The sequence below is a fragment of the Canis lupus genome, chromosome X (assembly GCF_003254725.2).
Source record: "Canis lupus dingo isolate Sandy chromosome X, ASM325472v2, whole genome shotgun sequence".
Taxonomy (NCBI): domain Eukaryota; kingdom Metazoa; phylum Chordata; class Mammalia; order Carnivora; family Canidae; genus Canis; species Canis lupus.
Window position 1 is genome coordinate 88,409,399 of NC_064281.1, and position 22,241 is coordinate 88,431,639.

General features: G+C 41.3%; 1 protein-coding gene across 3 annotated transcripts in view; it reads left to right on the top strand.

Annotated features, from left to right (window-relative positions):
- The first annotated feature begins 5,285 nt into the window (after positions 1-5,285).
- The window catches only part of LUZP4 (leucine zipper protein 4), a 41,059-nt gene continuing 24,103 nt past the window's right edge, over positions 5,286-22,241 (top strand). For 2 of the 3 annotated variants that reach the window (XM_035712367.2, XM_025431795.3), the window contains exons 1-2: positions 5,286-5,463; positions 21,106-21,237. In XM_035712367.2, the coding sequence (XP_035568260.1) occupies positions 5,373-5,463; positions 21,106-21,237 (223 nt within the window). In that variant the 5' untranslated portion in view covers positions 5,286-5,372. Of the gene's footprint in view, positions 5,464-21,077; positions 21,238-22,241 lie in introns of all 3 variants that reach the window. The other variant, XM_025431796.3, reaches the window with a different exon arrangement.

Consider the following 22,241-nt stretch of genomic DNA (forward strand, 5'->3'; position numbering starts at 1 on the left):
TAAAAATAAAAAAAAATTAAAAAAAAAAGAAATATACATTTTTCTTCCCTATTCCTGACCTACTGAATCAGAATCTCTGGGGGGTGGAGCTCAGCAAGCTGTTTTAATAAGGTGATTCCAGTGTATGCTGAAGTTTGAGTACCAGTGGTTTAGAGGTCAGGGAGATGAGGAGTGGCTAGAAAAGAAAACATAAATGGAGTAACCAATAGGTAGAAGGAAAGCAAGGAGTCTTAGGAGTCAAGAGAAGAAAGCATTTCAAGGAGGAAAAAGTAATCAATTGTATTAAATCTTTTGGGTATCAAATAAATTAACCAGTTCCAGTCTTTTGGGAGGATAAACTATACTTCACACTGTTGACCTTCACTTGATTCTTCTAATAAATCTTCCTTTTGGGGTAGCTGCATGGCTCAGTTAGTGAAGTGTCTGCCTTCAGTTCAGGTTATGATCCCAGGGTCCTGGGACAGAACTCTGCTTCAAGGCTCATTCATGTAAGGCTCCCTGCCATGCAAGGAGCCTGCTCTCCCTCTCACTCCCCCTGCTTGTGCTTGCACTCTCTCAGTCAGATAAATAAGTAAAATCGTTTTTTAAAAATAATATTATTTATTTATTTATTCATGAGACACACACACACACACACAGAGAGGCAGAGACACAGGCAGAGGGAGAAGCAGGCTCCACGCAGGGAGCCTGACATGGGACTCGATAGATCCTGGGTCTCCAGGATCAGGCCCCGGGCTGAAGGCAGCGCTAAACCGCTGAGCCACCCGGGCTGCCCAGTAAAATCTAAAATCTTTTTAAAAGATAAAAAAATAAGTAGTAGGGAAAATGTGTATGTTTTTTAAATCCTCCTTTTCATTTAACCTAGTTGGAGTGGACTTCTGTTACATCCAAACAAAAGATCCTTGGCTTAAAAATACCCAATTGTTCTACAATTGATTTAGAAAAACAACATTCTGAACTGTCCATTAATCTTTACATAGCAGGGAAACTCTGTTTGAACCTCATCCTATTTGAATGAAGGCAGAGAATTCTTCCTAAGAAAAAGTAATGTAAGGCCAAACTCATTAAATTACAAAGTGTTATCAGAGGAGAGAAGCAAATTTTATGCAAAGCAATGTTATAAGAGAGATCGCTTGCACACTCACTCTCTCTCAGAGTTGTCTCCTGGCCCAATTTCTATTAGATGCAATTCTGAAACCTAAGGAGGGAGGGGAGTGCAAATTTAAAAACAGAACAAAACAAATCCCAAATTAACATCAAAAATGTTCCAGTAAAACTCTTTAGGACATTGCGATGCTAGAAGCATCACTTTGGTGTCCCTCTAATAGATGTGACCCAGAAGGAGAGAGCAGAAGTTCTCTACTTTAGCACGTGGCTTTTGACTTCCTAAGGGCTTCAATTCCTTATTTATAGCAGAAGATGATGGAGCTTAAATGTTATGGTGGTACCAAGAAAAGGAGGCCAGAGGAAGATAAAAGGAAAGAAATAGCTGATTACATATGGCAGCTTCCTGGATTGTGATTACATTCATGAAAGACACCCCCCTCACTCACCCAGAAAATATTAGGGGAGACATATTTCAGGGAGAATATACTACAGGCTGGATATATGACACGTTTCAGACTGGATATACCACACAATTCTTGGGGAACAGAAGTTATTGAAATTTGAGTTATTACTATTTTTTAAAGATTTTATTTATTCATTCATGAGAGACAGAGAGAGAGAGAGGCAGAGACACAGGCAGAAAGGGGAACAGACTCCATGCAGGGAGCCTGATGTGGGACTCAAACCCAGGACCCCGGGATTAGGCCCTAGGGGGAAGGCAGACTCTCAACCGCTGAGCTACCCGGACTGCCCGAGTTATTACTATTAATGTACTACTACTGATATCCACAGATTGAAGATGAGGCTTGGGAAAACTTATACGATACATATTAAAATTTTCATTTATTAGTATATTTGTTTCCTCTCATATTCAAGACTATTCTAATAACACTTTTAGTTTCATCTTTTCTGTCTCCTCTAGGATAGGGAATGTGTCCAGTGATCATTTCCTATTCTCTTTATTTTTTATTTTTTTTAAAGATTTTATTTATTTATTCATTCATGAGAGACATACAGAGAGAGAAGCAGAGACACAGGCAGAGGGAGAAGCAGGCTCCACGCAGGGAGCCCGATGTGGGACTTGATCCAGGGTCTCCAGGATCACACCCTGGGCTGAAGGCAGCGTAAACCACTGGGCCACCTGGGCCGCCCTATTCTCTTCATTTTTAATGCCTTTATTTTCCTAGCTTTTTCCCCCATAGCCTGTAAGTATGTTTAATCAAACCTTTTCCATTAAAATAGCCCACCGCATAGATGCTTGGCTGGCTCAGCTTGTAGAGCATGTGACTCTTGATCATGGGGTCATGAGTTCAAGCTCCAAGTTCAGCATAGGATTACTTTATTTTTTTAAAGATTTTATTTATTTATTCATGAGACACACACACACACACACACACACACACACACACACATACACAGAGGCAGAGATGCAGGCAGAGGGAGAAGCAGACTCCCTGCAGGGAGCCCTATGTGGGACTCCATCCTGGATTCCAGGATCAGGTCCTGAGTCAAAGGCAGACGCTCAACTGCTGAGCCATCCAGGCATCCCTAAGGATTACTTTAACAACAACAACAACAACAACAAAAGGCTCACTTTATTCTACCTTGTGAAAGTAGTAGTGTAAAGTATGAATTCTAGAGCCAGACTGCCTGGGGTTGAAAACTCCACTGTTTTAGTTTTTTGGGCAAATTTTTAAATGTCTCTGTGCCTTCATTTCCTTACATGTATAAATGAAATACTAGTTCCTACTTTATGGGGTTATTGTGAGGATTAAATGAGTGGATATTTGTAAAGCTCTTAGAATAGTTAGTACCTGGTAGATAGTAAATGTTATATATGTTCATTAAATAAAAGCTAAGTAATTATCAATCCTCAAGTTATGGCCTGCTAAAAGTCTGCTGAAGGTTAGAAAAACAGCCAACAAACTCTTAATTACTAAATTTAAGGAATTCTCCATGTCTTAGCTAACTTGATTTTTCAGCATTACTTGACAGGGTGGACTACTAGGTTCCTCTTAGAATTTTCCCTTTATTTCCTGGATGCTTCTTTCCTGGTTCTTTCCATCTCTCTCTGGTATTTTCTACTCAATTTCCTTTGTAATATACTTGGGAATCTGTCTTTGGTCCTCTTCCCTTCTTACTCTATAATTCAATAAATCCGATATTAAGAACTGCTCCAGGGACACCTGGGTGGCTCAGTTACATCTGCCTTCGGCTTAGGTCATGATCCCAGGGTCCTGGGATCGAGCCCCTTTTTGGGCTCCCTCTTAGCTGGAAGCCTGCTTCTCCCTTTCCTTATTGCTCATGCTCTCTCTCTCTTTCTCAAATAAATAAATAAAGTATTTTTTAAAAGTTTTTTATTCTTTTGTTTTAAAATATTTTATTTATTTGAGATAGAAAGAGAGTGAGCAAGTGCACTAGTGGGGGCTTGGGAGTGGGCAGAGGGAGAAGCAGACACCATGCTGAACAAGTAGCTTGATGAGGGACCCATCCTAGGACCCTAGGATCATGAACTGAGCTGAAGGCAGACACTTAACCAGCTGAGCTACACAGGCACCCTAAATAAAGTCTAAAAAAAAATGAAATTAAAATAAAAAATTAAAACTGCTTCAGGGGCATCTGGGTGGCTCAATTGGTTAGGCATCTGCCTTAGGCTCAGGTCAAGATCCCAGAGTCCAGGGATCTAGCCCCACATCAGTCTCCCTGATCAGTGAGGAGTCTGATTCTGCTCTGCCCCTTACCCTGCTTGTGCTATCTCTCTCTCAAATAAATAAATAGTCTTTAAATTTTTTTTCAAAAAAATAAAAAGTAAAAAATAAAAACTGCTTCAAACCTGTCTCATAGAAGTACCTCCATAATCTTTTATCTGCTGATCTCTTCAGATTCATCTTTCAGTACCCCACCCCATGAAATGACTTGAACTTTTCAGAGTGCTGGTAGGTCTGCTTCCCCTGTCAGGAAATACCATTCCCATCCCTAAGAATATTCCCTAATATTTCAAGTCTTAGATGAATTTTTCTTGACACCTTAGGTTATTTTCTTCTGTAAGTCTCATATATATGTTATAGATAACAGTATTCTCAGAGACTAACACAGTAAGGAGCTCAGTCTTTACTGACAGACTGAATTATAGCATCTAAATTAATATTTTGCATATATTTATTGTCATCACAACTGTATATACCTTGAGAAAAATATTTATTAATCATTAGGTTCCTTTTGCTAAGTAATGACTTAAATACAACAAATAAGGGCAGCCGGGTGGCTCAGTGGTTTAGCACTGCCTTCATTCCAGGGCGTGATTCCAGAGATGCGGGGGTCAAGTCCCACATTAGGCTCCCTGCATGGAGCCTGCTTTTCCCTCTGCCTGTGTCTCTGCCTCTCTCTGTGTGTGTCTCTCATGAATAAATAAATAAAATTTTAAAAAAACTTAAGTTTTCAGCTCTCGAAATTAATTTGATTTTTATTTTCTCTGAAGAACCAATGACATCCAGGGTCCTTTTTTTTTTTTTAAGATTTTTATTTATTTTTCATGAGAGACACAGAGAAAGGCAGAGACATAGGCAGAGGGAGAAGCAAGCTCCACTAGGGAGCCGGATGTGGGACTGGATCCTGGGACCCCAGCCGAAGGCAGGCACTTAACCACTGAGCCACCGAGGCATCCCGACATCCAGGGTTCTTCTAACATTTAAAAAGTGTATACCAAGCCGTATGAAGGTGATCAGCGGAATGATTATATTTTTTTCTTAGGAAATGTTATAGACACATCTTTAGGGAAGACCTCAAAAAGTATGTGGTGCTGCAAGCCTGTGGGTGGCCCCTAACTGATAGATCTGTGGTAAATTTCAAATTTAAGGGAAGCAGAGAACCAGTCTGTCACGTCAAGAACATAAGGTTCTAGTCACCAAAAATGCCAACAACGAAGAGGCCTTTTTTTTTTTTTTTTTTTTTTAGTTATGAAAGGAGAGGATCAAGACTGTCACAGAAGAAAAAATTTGCGGCCGACTGGGTAGTGGAAACACGAGAGAAGCGACGGTTTATAGAAAGGGCGGGAAAGAAATGGGTGGGTCTTTTTTTTGATCCAAGTTCCTGATAGGATGTCTGTGGAGCAGTAACTGCTAAACTCCGCCCCTTGAGCCTTTGCAACAGTGAAGGGAGAGACTGTGATTGGGTAACAAGTTTAGCCGGACCCCCTAGGGAGTAGTGAGCAGGAGAGAGCTCCGTGAGCTTAGCTCAGAGCGCGGTGCAGTTCCGCTGAGGAGGAGATGGCTTCGGTTTCTAGCTCAACACCTTCTGGAAAGGTGCTGAAAGAATCTAACAATGGGGGAAAGATGACCTTTCTAGATATGTCTCTAGGTATGTAAACCCCCGACTCCAACCCCCACTAGTCTGGGCTCACTGGTTTTGAACAGTAGACCTCGGTTTAGGGCAAACTGGAAGTGGCCCGGTGAGGCACACACTCCTGGGTGGGGAGGCTTGTGCTCTGTGTACCACTTCTGTCCCAATGCAGATAAAGCCCAGGACAGCTTAGCTCCTGCCCTTCCCTTCCTTTCTGTTCCCATTTTCCCATGACTCCTCTTAGGCGGGAAACTGGCGAAAGCCGACAGAAATTGTGTGAGGCGTAAGGATTGCTGCAAAGGTTCAGGCTGAGGAAAATTATTATTATTTTTTTTTTCTGAGGAAAATTAAAAGCCAGCAATCTCCATATATTTTATTCTCTTACAGATTGATAGCAGACTACCTGCCCACTACACGCACGGCCACACGCTCCTGAAAATCACTCTTTGAATCTGAGAGCAAATGACTAGTTTCCAAGGGCTAGTTTTCAGAGTGATAGTGGGCAATAGGACTAGGCAAAGGGGTGGTTTATTTGCTTGCTTGCTTGGTTTTGGTTTTGGTTTGGTTTTGGTTTTTCGAGGCATGATAAGATTTATTGTTATAGCGGGTACTTAATAATGTATTTTTCCTAAAACTTGACAAAAATACATATTTAAATTTCCTTTCCTACAACGTAAGTTTTTTAAAAATTTATTTTTATTATTTTTAATTTAAATTCAATTTGCCAGCATCCTCCGTATAAGCATGAGGATTGGTGCTTATACACTCTAGACCACCTTTCCTCTCCATTAGCACCCTGTAATCTCTTACCCTCAGTCCTCTTTGGGACTATCACCCACTTTGGAAGTGGGTAGGGTGAAGGGAAAAGAGAGGGTGGAGGGGGAGGGAGCAGAGCGGGAGGCCGACTTTAAAAATGGCAGGAGGTGGGGCAGGGGCAGCGGAGGGCGGGAGCGGGTGGAGAAAACTGACTGGAAGAAAGAGCTGAAAGGCAAGAGCAGCCTTAGAAATGAGAAGGGGAAAAAATAAAAATAAAAAAAATAAATAAAAAAGAAATGAGAAGGGAAGAAGCAAGAGGGCTGAACTTCGGATGGGAAGAGTAGTGTGAAGAGATTTCATTCTGAGTCGAGGGTTAGGGAGCTGAACAGGGAAGGTCGAACTTAGAAATGGTGGCAGGGCTGGTTGGCATGCGGGGTGGGGGGGCGGCAGGGAGCGCCGGCGGGGAGGGGGAAGCAGGGAGGGAATCAGGGGAGGGAAAAGTGTGCCATAAAAATGAGATGGGTGAGCAGCCCGGGTGGTCCGGTGATTTAGCGCCCCCTTCAGCCCAGGGCGTGATCCTGGAGACCAGGGATAGAGTCCCGTGTCGGGCTCCCTGCATGGAGCCTGCTTCTCCCCCTGCCTGTGTCTCTGCCTCTCTCTCTCTCTCTCTCTCTCTCTCTCTCTGTCTGTCTCTCATGAATAAATAAATAAAATCTTAAAAGAAAAAGAGTAGACATCCTCGTTTCTGATCTTAGGGAAAAGGCTTTCAGTCTCACCATGAATCATCATTTTATTTTATTTTATTTTATTTTTATTTTTATTTTTTTTAATTTTTTTTTATTTATTTATGATAGTCACAGAGAGAGAGAGAGGCAGAGACATAGGCAGAGGGAGAAGCAGGCTCCATACACCGGGAGCCCGATGTGGGATTCGATCCTGGGTCTCCAGGATCGCGCCCTGGGCCAAAGGCAGGCGCCAAACCGCTGGGCCACCCAGGGATCCCTATTTTATTTTTTAAAGGATTTTATTTATTTATTCATGAGAGACAGAGACAGGCAGAAACATAGGCATAGGGAGAAGCAGGCTCCATGCAGGGAGCCTGACGTAGAACTCGATCCCAGGACCCCAGGATCACGATCTGAGCCAAAGGCAGATGCTTAACACCTGAGCCACCCAGGCACCCTATGAATCATCATTTTAGCTGTGGATTTTTCCTAGATGCTTTTTATAAGGTTGAGGTAGTTGCCTACCCTTCCCTGTTGTCTCTGAGGGGGAATGGCCTGGAATAGTACCTAAGACATTTTCTTGCCTTTTTTTTTCTTTAGTGTTTTTTTACAATCTATTTCACAATGGCCATCAATAGGCTTTACTCAAACAGAAGCCCCATGGATTCCAGACTGCTGCTTGCCCTCCACCCCAGGCTCCAACATGACTTCTGAAATATTTTGTGGTATTAAAATAACTTTAAAAAGATAATATTTGGTCACTGGGCAGGGCTGGGACTAAGGTGAGGCAAGTGAGGCACTTGCAAAGGGTGGAAATTTTAAGGAGGTAATAAAAATTCGATGATTGTGGTGCACCTGGGTGGCTCAGTGAGTTAAGCATCTGTTGCTTGGTTTTGGCTCATGTCCTGGTCTCATGCGTTGTGAGATCAAGCCCCATGTTAGGGGAGTTTGCTTGAAGATTTTCTCCCTCTGTCCCTCTCCCTGCTCTCTCTCTCAAATAAATAAGTAAATCTTTAAAAAATTTTTTGATGATTGAGATAATTTTTTATTCACACCCACATTGGGTGTGGAGCCTGATGTGGGGTTTGAACTCATGACCCCAAGATCAAGACTTGAGTTGAGATCAAGAGTTGGTCACTTAACCAGCTGAGCCACTCAGGTGCCTTGAGACAACATATTTTTTTTTTGAGACAACATATTTTTAAAGGTTATTTATTTATTTATTTATTTATTTTATGAGGGGGGTGGGCAGAGGAGAAGGGAGAGAATCCCAAGCAGGTTCTTGGTGCTGAGAGCAGAGCCAGACTCAGGTCTCAATCTTATACCCCTGAGATCACAACTTAAGCTGAAATCAAGAGTCAGAAACAACTGACTGAGCCACCCAAGGACCCTTAAGATTTTATTTATTTATTTGAGAGAGAGTGGGAGAGTGCACGAGTAGGGTGAGGAGCAGGAGAAGCAGACTCCCCTTGGAGCAGAGAGCCCCCTGCGGGGCTTGATCCTAGGACTCTGGGATCATGATCTGAGCCAAAGGCAGACATTCAACCCACTTAGCCACTCAGGTGCTCCTTGAGATAATATTTTTAATGAAATATTTTTAAAAATCAAAAGGACAAACTAAACCCTCTGGCTGGTCACGTGTTTTTATAAATAAAGGAATAGGATGAAGCAAGTGAGGCAAGGCTGTACACACACAGGGTCTGATCTGGTTTTTGTTGTTGATATTTTATTCATTGGAATTGTTCTTGCATTGGTTTTAATTTTTAAAAACATTGTGTTAAATACTGAATTTTTTGGAGCATCCTAAACTTTGATGCCTGAAGTGAGGGCCTCATTTGCATTACTCTAGGCTCTGCTCTGTCACCGGGAGCCTGAATGGGGCGATGGGGAGGGCGGAATCCTAGAGCCAAGGAGAATCTATAGCACTGAGGTAAAACCTCATATTTCTTGTGCTTTTTTTTTTTTTAAGATTTTATTTATTTATTCATGAGAGAGAGAGAGAGAGAGAGAGAGAGAGAGAGAGGCAGAGACACAGGCAGAGGGAGAAGCAGGCTCCATGCAGGGAGCCCGATGTGGGACTCGATCCCGGGTCTCCAGGATCACACCCTGGGCTGAAGGCAGCACTAAACCGCTGAGCCACCCGGGCTGCCCCTCCAGTGCTTTTCTTGTGTTGATTTCACTGTTTCATGCTTTTAAACCTTGGTCCCCCAGATCCATATTTATACCATTTCAGACAGGTGAGAGTATAGCTTTGGAGTTTTTCAAGGGGAACAGGCAAAACTGGTTAGTCATGAAAGGCCCTTCCAGTTTGAAGCCAAGAAAAAACATTATAAAGAGCGTAATGCATGTTGCTTCTGTGAGTTGATGAGAAATCCATACTTTTCCAGTAAATTTCCCCATAACTTTATTAAAGTGAAAATACTACTTTTTTTTTTTTTTTGAAAATACTACTTTTAACAATGCATACTTGTCTTTGGATAACTGCATGTATACATTAGAAAAGCAATTTTATGTTTGTTTATATCATTTATATACTATATATCACTTTCTGTTATTTTTATCATTTATATTGAATGCAAGGATATTACTTCTATTGTAATAAGATGTACTAAAATAGGGAAAGACTCTACAGATTTGTTTTTGTTCTTGTTTCTAATAAACATTTTCAGGAGGTATTACAGTGATTTTTAAAAATAAAAGACAAAAATATGGAGTGCCTGGCTGACTTAGTTGGTGGAGCATGTGACTCTTGATCTTGGGGTTGTAAGTTTGAGCCCCACATTGGGTGTAGAGATTACCTAAAAATAAAGTATTAAAAAAGAAATAAAAGGCAAAAATAAAACCGAAATTGGAGCTGGCAACAGTAGGAACTTAATGGGAACTGTACTTCCCTGTCCACCACTTCTGTCTAAAGGAGACTAAGGTGAAATTACTATAGTTTGAAAGAAAAGACACCCCTTTCTGCTTGCAGATGTAATCAATCATAAATCATAAATTTTTATAAACTATCTACTCTATATTAAGTACTGTGCTAGGCACTTGGTACACTGATAAATAAACAATGGCTTCTTCTCAAGCCTCTCATCCAGTTTGGGGATAGCTAGGTAAATAGTTAAGTAAATATGTGCAATTATATGCTGTTTTAAGTGTTCTGGAAGTAAGTATAGTCAAAGTCTGTTAGAAATTGAGAGGAAACTCACATTTTTTGAGGTTTCTGGAATATTACATATTTTATTTTATTTTATTTTATTTTATTTTAAATTTTTATTTATTTATGATAGTCACACAGGGAGAGAGAGAGAGAGGCAGAGACATAGGCAGAGGGAGAAGCAGGCTCCGTGCACCGGGAGCCTGATGTGGGATTCGATCCTAGGTCTCCAGGATCGCGCCCTGGGCCAAAGGCAGGCGCCAAACCACTGCGCCACCCAGGGATCCCTGGAATATTACATATTTTAAAAATGACAGAACTGTTTACAAAAATTGGGATATGTTTTAAATGTTTATAAATGCTAAAATAGTGATTTCAACACCTTCTAAAATATACATCAAATATAATTATGCTTTTTACAAGAAACTTGGTTATATAATTTATATCAAAATTTAGTTATATGGCATTTCAAGCTGGACAATCTATTTTTTTAAGTGTTTTTATTTATTTAAGTCATCTCTACACCTAACATGGGGCTCAAACTCAACCCAGAGATTAAGAGTGGCACACTCTTCCAACTGAGCCAGCCAGACTCCCTGGGTGATTTATTTATTTTTTTTTTACAATTTTATTTATTTATTTGAGATAGTGAGAGAGAGGGAGACAGAGCTGGGGGCGGGTGGTAGAGGGAGAGGGAGAAGCTGGCTCTGATGTAGGGCTTGATCCCAGGACCCTAAGATCATGACCTGAGCCAAAGGCAGAGGCTTAACCATCTGAGCCACCCAGGCCCCCAGAATGGATGTTTAAGATTATAAAACCAAAATATATTTATTTTCTCCTTTTTGAATCTGAAGCACCTTCAAGATTAAAATTTCCTAAAATAAAATAAAATAAAATTTCCTATTCATTTGACTTTCACCACAGTTGGTGTCTTAAATACTGATGTTTGCATCTTGCAATAGTTTTAGACAGGTACTATGCCATATGAGCTTGTCCTGAGGTGTCACCATATTGGTGTTCTAAGTTCGGAGAGAAATGGAATAGTCAGCATTTGGCAAGAGGTGAGATAAAAGATCTGTTTTATATAAAGCTTTTCTACTTGACTGGGAGCCATGCACAACTGGACTTGGAGTATACCAAATGCATTTGCTTTTTTTTTTTTAAAGATTTTTTTTTTAAGATTTTATTTATTCATGAGAGGCAGAGAGAGAGAGAGAGAGAGAGAGGCAGAGACACAGGCAGAGGGAGAAGCAGGCTCCATACACCGGGAGCCCGACGTGGGATTCGATCCCGGGTCTCCAGGATCACGCCCTGGGCCAAAGGCAGGCGCCAAACCACTGCGCCACCCAGGGATCCCTTTTTTAAAGATTTTATTTATTTATTCATGAGAGACATAGAGAGAAAGAGGCAGAGACAGAGGCAGAGGGAGAAGCAGACTCCCTGAAGGGAGCCAGATGTGGGACTCTATCCTAGGACCCCAGGGATCATGACCTGAACCAAAGGCAGATGCTCAATCACTGAGCCACCCAGGTGCTCCATGCATTTGCTTTTAAGGATGTAATGTTATATCAAATATTCCCAGCATTCAACTTTTTCTTTGACTATCCTCCTTTTATAGTCTAGGCAGCTTTACAGTGCTTGCTAAAACAAGTTCTCTTTAAAATATGGACTTAGTTTCTAAAGATAGTCAAATGAAATTAAAATTATTAGATCACAGAAAAGATGGCAGTTTCCTTTCAAATAGCTGTGCAGTGATAATATTAATATTCTATTTATTTTTGATTTTTTAAAAGTTTTTATTTATTTACGTAATCTCTATACCCATCGTGGGCCTCCTCTGACTGAGCCAGCCAGGGGTTCCTCTCTCTATTATTTAAAAAGTATTGAGCACTTGGGTAGCTCAGTGGTTGAGCCACTGCCTTTGGCTCAGGTCATGATCCCAGGGTCCCAGGATCAAGTCCTGTATCAGGCTCCCTAGGGGGAGGCTGCTTCTCCCTCTCCCTCTCTGTTCCTCTCTCTGTCTCTCATGAATAAATAAGAAAAATCTTAGAAAAATAAATTAAAAATATAAAGTATTGATCAATTTCCTGATTTCAGATAATACCTAGCATATTACCAAGCACATAGAATGCTCTCAGTAAGTGCTTATTATTTGGTAGATTGAGATGGCACTCCTAGAGATTGTATATGGTTCTTCCCTCACCATTGTCCATAACCCTCACTACTTGTGCCTTAGCTCCTATCATCCCTCACTCTATATTGAGATACTGACGCTCAAGGCTTTTCCTTTTTTTAAAAAAAAAAAAAATTATCGCGAGTGTGCATGAGTAGGGGGAGAGGGAGAGGGAGAGAGAATTTTCAGCAGACTCCCCATGGATCACAGAGTCTGACTCTGGGCTGGATTCCTGGTTGGATGTGGGGCTCTATCCCACCACCCTGAGATCATGACCTGAGCTGAAATCTGATGCTTAATCAACTGAACCACCCAGGTGTCCTGACACTCATGGCTTTTTATTATCTACCTTGTCTTTCGAAACTTTCCCGAATAACTTTCCAGAACTAATATTCCATTCTATCCAAGCTAATCTCCCTGCACATCCTATATTAATTCCTGGCTTCAAGCCTTTTCTTATGTTGTTTCTCTTTCTTCGAGGGTAGGGATCTTTCCCCTCATTCACATCTTATCCATCTTACCCAGCTCCACCACAAAGATGTTGCAGCTGTTCCAGTACACAGTAGTCTGTCTTTTCTCTGCAGTCTTGGAGTATTTTGTCTCTGTGTTATTCAATTGGTGCTTAATCATATACAAGCAATTCCCAGCTGGCAAAGTGTTGTGTTCCAGTACCTCATTTGTATGCCAGCCGTTGGATGCAGAATTTCCCTGTAGAATATATATATATTATATAGAATATATATATATATATATATATATATATATATAAAGATTTTATTTATTTATTCATGAGAGACACACACAGAGAAAGAGAGGCAGAGACACAGGTAGAGGGAGAAGCAGGCTCCATGCAGGGAGCCTGACGTGGGACTCGATCCCAGGTCTCCAGGATCAGGCCCTGGGCTGAAGGCAGCGCTTAAACCACTGAGCCACCTGGGCTACCCTAGAAGTGATATTATAAAGGGTGTTTACGATTCTTTTTTTTTTTTTTAATTTATTTATGATAGTCACAGAGAGAGAGAGAGAGAGAGGCAGAGACACAGGCAGAGGGAGAAGCAGGCTCCATGCACCGGGAGCCTGACGTGGGATTCGATCCTGGGTCTCCAGGATCGCGCCCTGGGCCAAAGGCAGGCGCCAAACCGCTGCGCCACCCAGGGATCCCCTTTTTTTTTTTTTTTTTTGAGATTTTATTTAATTCATGAGAGACACAGAGAGAGAGGCAGAGACACAGGCAGAGGGAGAAGCAGGCTCCATGCAGGGAGCCCGATGTGGGACTCGATCCTGAGACTCCAGGATCATGTGCTGAGCTGAAGGCAGACACTTAACTGCTGAGCCACCCAGGCATCCCAAGTGTGTACGATTCTAGGGTAGTGCACAAAAGTTTATTTGGTGCTATTTGGATTGCAACAACTATTTATAATAATATGTTATGCAGTAATGTATTTCAGGGTCTAACTGAGAATTCTAGGAAGACCACTCCCTTACGATAGTTCTAAGAACATCTCTATGGGTTGCTCTTCCTTCCCAATACAGCCTCATTTCCTTGGTGACTTGAGTTATCTTTGGTAACTGATGGTTCAGTGAGAATAGTGTGAGCTCTGGGGGAAGAGCTTTGTGCTTGCAAGGAGATGAGTAGAAGAGGGTAGGTCTGTGGGGGCTCCTCCCATTGCATCTGAGGTGAATGGGGAGACGACTTCTTGTTTCTCTTTTATGTCCCTCCCACCTCCCCACACCACTTTAGTATAAACTTTTTTCTCTTCACACTTGGACTATTGCCATCCATCTGCCTACCCCAAAATAACTGGTTTTCCTTTTGGTAATCTCACTTTATTCTGCAATTTACTGCCGATCATAAATTGCTATCTCCCCAAACCATCAATTTCATAATCTCACTCATATACTCTTTGAAGTTTCTTTGTTTGCTTACAGCAGTTGCAAGCAATTTGGGCTAAACATCAGAGTTCCCTGGAGGACTTTTAAGAAACACAAATACTTGAGTCCCATTCCAGTCCTACTGAGTCATAATCTTGCATAGGGACCCTATATTTTAAAATAAATCTCTCCAGGGAGCACCTGGGGGGCTCAGTGGGTTAAGCACCTGCCTTTGGCTCAGGTCATGATCCCAGGATCCTGGGGATGGAGCCCCATATCTGGCTCCCTGCTCTGTGGGGACTCTACTTCTCCCTTACCCTCTACCCTTCTCCCCTCTCGTGCTCTCTCTCTCTCTCTCTCTCAAATAAATAAAATCTTTAAAAAAATTTTTTTTTAAGATTTTACTTAATTATTCATGAGAGACACAGAGAAAAAGAGAGGCAGAGACACAGGCAGAGGGAGAAGCAGGCATCCCCTAAATAAAATCTTTTAAAAAATAATAAAATAAAATAAATCTTTCCAGGTGATTCTGATGCACAGTTAGGGTACAGAACCTACCTGACCGGGATGCCTGGATGGCTCAGCAGTTAAGCTCTGCTTTCGGCTCAGGACATGATCCTGGAGTTCAGGGATCCAGTTCCACATCCGGCTCCCTGCATGGAGCCTGCTTCTCCCTCTGCCTGTGTCTCTGCCTCTCTCTCTCTGTGTCTCTCATGAATAAATAAATAAAATCTTAAAAAAAAAAAAAAGAACTATCTGACCCATAAGATACAGATAATGTTGAAAAATCTTAGCATGACTTTAAAAACCCTTTGCATTCAAGAGATCTCTGTTCTCATCCCAGTTCTGCCATTTGCTAACCTTGGGCATATCGTTTCCCCTCTCTGGGCCTTGGTTTTCTCATTTGTAAGATAAAGGATCAGTGCTTTTCTGCTCAATGTTTCCATTCCAGATTCAGGGTGATTCTAGGCCTCTTTTTACCTTTGTATGTTAGTGAATGCTGTATTTTAGTCTTTATTTCAGAAAAGCTGACTTAGGAGGCAGTTGGGGTTTTTTTAGGAGGCAGTTTATATTTTTTAATTTTTTCATGTGTATGCTAAATCCTTTTTAAAATTATTATTAATTTCGAGGTAGAGGTCAGTGATTCATCAGTCTTATGTAATACCCAGTGCTCATTACATCATGTGCCCTAGGAGGCAGGGTTTTTTTTTTTTTTTTAAGATTTTATTTATTTATTCATGAGAGACACAGGCAGAGGGAGAAGCAGACTCCACACAGGAAGCCTGACATGGGACTTGATCCCAGGTCTCCAGGATCACACCCTGGGCTGAAGTCAGCGCTAAACCTCTGTGCCACCAGGGCTGCCCTCTAGGAGGCAGTTTATTTTTTATTTTATTTTTTTTTAGGAGGCAGTTTAAATGAAACATATATGTGGGTGGTTACTTTCAAGTCTAAAATATACCAATGAGGTACTTTTCAGCTTATAAACAGAGTTTCATTTACCTGCATTATAGACTGTTAGGATAAATTCCTGCTATGTCCGTGTGGCTTGTCTTCCTGCCTTCCTTTAGTGTGCTTATCTTCCTTTGCACAAATGAGCCTTTTTGACATGAAATTTGTGGGGAAAATATAACAAAAATGGAAAATACCAAAGAAAAAATGGAATTTCCTATTAGCTAAGTAAATTTTATATACCAGCTGTGGGTGTGGTCATTAAATCTGAACCCACATTACAGGGCTGCTGATATTTTATTTTAGTTTGTTTTTTTTAAGATTTTATTTATTTATTTATTCATGAGAGACAGAGAGAGAGAGAGAGAGAGGCAGAGACACAGGCAGAGAGAGAAGCAGGCTCCATGCAGGGAGCCTGATGCAGGACTTGATCCTGGGACTCCAGGACCACGCCCTGGGCTGACGGCAGGCGCCAAACCATCGAGCTACCCAGAGATCCCCAGGCTGCTGATATTTTAAAGATTTATTTATTTACTTGAGAGAGAGAGAAATAAAAAGTGCCAGTGCAAAAAAAAAAAAAAAAAAAAAAAAAGTGCCAGTGCAGAGAGGGGCAGAAGTAGGGAATCTTTTTTTTTTTTTTTTAAGGGTTGGTATTAGAAGGTGGGGCTTGAGGGAGGTAATAGGTTTATTTATTTATTTATGTTTTTAAGGTTTTATTTATTTATTCATGAGAGACAGAGAGAGAGAGAGAGAGCGGCAAGAGTCATAGGCAGAGGGAGAAGCAGGCCCCTTGCAGGGACCCCAATGTGGGACTCAATCCCTGAACTCCAGGATTATGCCCTGGGCCAAAGGCAGGCGCTAAACCGCTGAGCCACCCAGGCATCCCAAAAGGAGAGAATCTTTAAGCAGACCTCTCGCTGAAAGTGGAGCCCAAGGGATGTGGGGCTTGATCTCAGGACCCATGTGGTCATGACCTGAACTGAAACCAAGAGTCAGATGCTGAACTGACTGAGCCATCCAGGTGCCCCAGGGCTGCTGATATTTTAAAGAAAAGCCAGTACCATCACTTATGAGGTTAAATTGGGTGAAAGCAGTATTTTTATGAAAATGTAAATGTCAGTACCATAACAAAAGCCTTACAGTAAGGTTAAATAAGTGGGAAAATAATGTATTTTTCACCCAGAGAGTCTCTTTTGTAGATTTGGATGGATATCAGAGTATATTTCTACCTTCTCTCTTCTAGAATATTCTAGAATAATTACTCTAAGTCAAAATATCTCAATGCTGATGGCCAGGTAGCGGATATGAAACCTCTACCCATTTGTTGAATGTGAACAATGACAGTCAATCTCTGTAAAGCCTGTTTGGAAATGACATTTTTACTAAAAAAGAAAAGGAATCCTGCCTGAAATGTACAACATTTACTGCTATTCACTGCTTTTTCCTCTGATGTTTGTTCATTCATAGTACTAGGGAGCTATATGATATTTGCTTTGAGTCAGACTGACATGGGAAAATGCTTCCGTATATTAATTAATTAATTAATTAATTAATTAATTTATTTATTTATTTATTATTTTTAAAGATTGTATTTATTCATGAGAGACACACAGAGAGAGGCAGAGACACAGTCAGAGGGTGAAACAGGCCCCTTGCAGGGACACCGATGCAGGACTCGATCCTGGGACCCCAGCATCATGCCCTGAGCCAAAGGCAGACGCCTTAACCCCTAAGCCACCCAGGTATCCCTATCCTAATATATTTAAAAGTAAAGGATTAAAAAAATCCACAGGATTCATGTGGCAGTGTCAGAGTGACCCTAAGACCAAAGTCCTTATAATGTTATGTTTAAACTACTGAGAAGGATTTGCTTATGGGGGAGGAGGAATTTCAGAATTTCTGGAGCCATGTTATATATTTCATTCATGAATTAAAAAGGATTATGTGAGTTGCAGGGTGGTTGTTTGAAAGATCAAATGACTTAAGTTCTTTTGAGCAAAAGAGTGAAGCCACACCATAGCTATTCCATAGCACTATATGGTTCAGAACAAGACTGATTATGGTTGTATACCAATCTGAGGCTGAAGAAATCAAGGGGACAGGGCAAAATGAGTGCTCAAATACTGTATTAGAGGTTGCCTTACACTATTTGAGTGCTAAACTTGACTTTGTGTAATTAATTTGAAACAGAATGGAGGGACGCCTGGGTGGCTCTGCGGTTGAGCATCTGCCTTTGGCTCAGGTGTGATCCTGGAGTCCCAGGATTGACTCCCACGTTGGGCTTCCTGCATGGAGCCTGCTTCTCCCTCTGCCTGTCTCTGCCTCCGTCTCTGTGTCTCTCATGAATAAATAAATAAAATCTTAAAAAAAAGAAACAATTGAAAATAAAATGCTATTTTAATAATATCGCATTCAAATGGAGGGTCACTAGCCTGGGTGCTGTTCTCCTCATCGTTGGGATAGCTGCGCTTTTCTTTCTTTTTAAGATTTTATTTACTTATTTGAAAGAGAGAGAATGTGTGTGCACAAGCAGAGAGCAGGGGTAGAAGGAGGGAGAAGCAGACTCCCCGCTGAGCAGGGAGCCTGACTCCACTGGGGGCTCAATCCCAGGACCTTTAACTGACTAAGCCACCCAGGTGCCCTGGGATAGCTGAGTTTTTTTGTTTTTTGTTTTGTTTTAAAGATTTTATCCATTTATTTGAGAGAGAGCATGAGAGTGAGAGAGAGCACAAGCAGCGGGGAGGGGCAAAGGGAGAGGAAGAAGCAGACTCTCAGCTGAGCAGGGAACCTGACTCGGAACTTCATCCCAAGATCCTGGGATCATGACCTGAGCCGAAGGCAGATGCTTAACCGACTGAGCCACCCAGTTGCCCCGATAGCTGAGCTTTTGAAGGAAGAAGTGTAATGTAGTGGCAAGAATCTTGGACTTAGAATCTGTCCTGGCTTCTTAACATATTAATCTTTTGCCCTCAAGTAAGTCATGTAAGTCTGTTTCCTTCTTTAAAAAGTGGGGATGATCTCTGCTGACCTTTAAGGGTGGGGATGCACCACCTGACATACATGAGATACTCGATAAACGTTTGTTCATTTATTGTCTCATTTATTGAGTGTCGCATGTATGCCAGGTACTGTGCCAAGAGACTTTATGTGTAAGTGTCTGCCTTTGGCTGGGGTCATGGCCCCGGGGTCTTGGGATCAAGTTCCATATTGGGCTCCCTGCTCTGTGGGGAGCCTGCTTCTCAACTGTAGCTGTAGTCCTGCATGAGCCCAAGACATTTTCTTTTTTTCTTTTCTTTCATTTTCAAGCCAAGAAAATGTCTTGGGCTCATTTTCTTTTCTTTTCTTTTCTTTTCTTTTCTTTTCTTTTCTTTTCTTTTCTTTTCTTTTCTTTTCTTTTCTTTTCTTTTCTTTTCTCTTCTCTTCTCTTCTTTTCTTTCTTTCTTTCTTTCTTTCTTTCTTTCTTTCTTTCTTTTCTTTTCTTCTTTTCTTTTCTTTCCTCTTCTCTTCTTTTCTTTCTTTTCTCTTCTTTTCTTTTCTTTTCTTTTCTTTCTTTTCTTTGTTTTAAAGACTTTATTTATTTACTTGAGAGAGTGTGAGAGAGAAAGATCACAAGGAGTGGGGGGAGGGAGAGGGAGAAGCAGACTTCCCACTGACCAGGGAGCCTGACAAGGGACTCGATCCCAGGACGCTGGGATCCTGACCTGAGCCGAAGGCAGACACCTAACTGAATGAGCCATCCAGGTGTCTCCTCAAGATATTTTCTATCATATTTAATCCTTATGTGATTCCAAGACAGAGCTTGCCTTATTTTTGATGACTCAGAGGTCAGGAAAAATTAAGTCATTGAAAATTGCCCATAAGTGCCACAAGACAGACTGATCCTAGATCACTCCCTCACGTCATTGTAAACATACCACTGACTCAAGGAGGAGCTTGCTCTTCACTTTCTTCTCTCTGAGGTTTTGTTCTCCTATTTAGGAAGTCAGCCATCTCACTGGGTCCCTGCAAGGTGGCTGGCTTTTAATCTTTTAACAAAGATTAAAAAATCTCTGTTGTCTCAGCACCACCTGGGCTAGTGATCCTCCATCTCAATGTGATGTTCTTATTAAAATAACATTTTCCTGTTCATTCTACTTCAAATTGATTATGCAAAGTGGTGCCTTGCAAGATGTTCTGATTAGTGAACTCTCTTATAGTGTAATGAGGCAAAACTCCATGCAGAGATTTATACAGATTTTAAATGTCGAATACAGGGGAAAGAACAGAGGGAAAAAATGAGAAGTTAAGAGGATGTGGGAGGAATACAAGGAACTAAAAGGCTATGTCTTTGCAGGATGCTATAACCATTGGGAGCCGATGGGCAGACAGAACAAAGGCTTAAAATGGGCTGGTCAAGAAATGGCACTCAACTGATTGTTGAACTTTACCCTGACTTTTACCTTTGAAGATGCCAGCCATTTCAAAGAAAATCAGAATCAGATTTTTGAAGACCCGAGGCAGGGCTAGTACTAAGCAAAATAATGAAGGAATTGGATGATCTTTGGTGTACAACTGCCTCCTCTTTTGTACCCTTCCCATCTCCCCCTCTCTCTTCTAGTATCTCCAGTTCCTTCCAAATGCCCAGCTTGTGGTTATTTCTAAGGTCCCTTGACTTAAGTAAGCTTTTATCCACTGATAAAACATCCAGTCTTTAAATCCTCCTGTTCCTTGGGATCCCTGGGTGGCGCAGTGGTTTGGTGCCTGCCTTTGGCCCAGGGCGCTATCCTGGAGACCCGGGATCGAGTCCCACATCGGGCTCCCGGTGCATGGAGCCTGCTTCTCCCTCTGCCTGTGTCTCTGCCTCTCTCTCTCTCTCTCTCTGTGTGTGACTATCATAAATAAATAAAAATTAAAAAAAAATAAATCTTCCTGTTCCAGGGCGCCTAAGTGGCTCAGTTGGTTAAGTGTCTGCCTTTGGCTCGGGTCATGGCCCCGGGGTCTTGGAATCAAGTCCCACATTGGGCTCCCTACTCTGTGGGGAGTCTGCTTCTTCCTTGCCTCTTTGGTTTGTCCTTGCTCATCTTGGTTCCTTGCGTCCTCTGAATGTCCATCACTATTGCTTCCTTTCTTACAATTCACAAGAATAAATGCAACTAATTGTCTAGCATTTATATTTCATCGGGACAGACGCTTGCTCTATGTTTCTCTGAAACTACAACATTTAGTGAAATTGTTTATTTAAATGATTTCCCCTTTAGGCTACTTGACTCTGAAAGTATTTTATTTTTGCATGAATGAAGTTACTATAAATCTGTTTAACAGGAATCTTTCTCTTTATTGTTCCGGGAAACTAACCCTAAAATGTCTGCATTGTTTGATTTTTGTTATAGTCTCACAAGTTCATTCTTATTATACTGTTAGCACTTTTCAGGGCTACCAATGTTTACAATGTTCTGAAATATGGTGAGATAGAATATAGATTATTCACTTGAAACATGTTGTAATTCAGCTTTTTCTATTGTCTTAGGGTTTTTTTATGTGTTTTTCTAATACAGATGACATTATAATCCTCAAAAATATAGAAAGCCCAAAAACTGAACCAAAAAAGAATGGAACACAGAACCGTAAAAAAAGGAGTGTGATTTCAAGACGCCGATCAAATGGTCATAGGCAGTACCATCAGAGAGGTAAAGTATACCAAAAATCAAACATTGTAAAGAATCTGAAATATTTGTAAATAACTAGGTAAGCAAATTTACAAACTTGGAATGTATTCTGAAGTTGCATTATGTTGCTAGTTTTATTTTTCTTGGAAATGTAGGCATTATAGGGTTGGTAAGAATTTATGCCATGACCAATGAAAACAGTTTTTAAAATTTATATGTGTTTCTCCCATAAGGGTGAGAAGGAGGAGAATGATAAATGTTCTATACCTATTCACAGACCTGCCTGGTTGGTCCAGTTCCACCTTTAGGAGGCAATACAGGAGGGATAAGAGCATGGTTAATAATCTGGGCACCATGGCACCCACATTTTGAAAAGACAAATGCCCTATGGCAAAGTATAGAACATGAAGAAAGCCTTTTTGTATTTCTAATCCCATTGATCAGTGCAGTCTGCATATTTTATTTTATTTTTATTTATTTTAAAGATTTTATTTATTTATTCATGAGAGACACAGGGAGAGAGGTAGAGACATAGGCAGAGGGAGAAGCAGGCTCCATGCAGAGAGCCCGGTGCAGGACTCAAACCCAGTACTCTGGGACCATGACTGGAGCCGAAGGCAAATGCTCAACCACTGAGCCACCCAGGTGCCCCAGTCTGTATATATTAATAAAAATGTTGCTGCCGACTGCTTTTGTAGAGAAGTCTTTTCAGCAAGGAGATCTGGAATCATCTTGACAGGTTGTGTCCTACTTCAAGCCCCTGCCAGTTGCCCACCCAGTTTCATGATAGTCCTTGTTTGAATCCTTCAGTGGTTTAGCAGGTTCTGAGAAAAGGAGGGATTGTGGTTATTATAGGAACAAAGCCGCTGAGAATGGTGAGGTGGCCCATTCTCATGTTTCTTTTTTTAAAATTTAAGAGAGAGAGAGGAGGGGAGAGTGCACACAGGGAGGAGCAGAGGGAGAGGGGCAAGCAGATGCTGAGCACAGAGCCTGGTGTAAGGCTTAAGCCAACGACCCCGAGATCA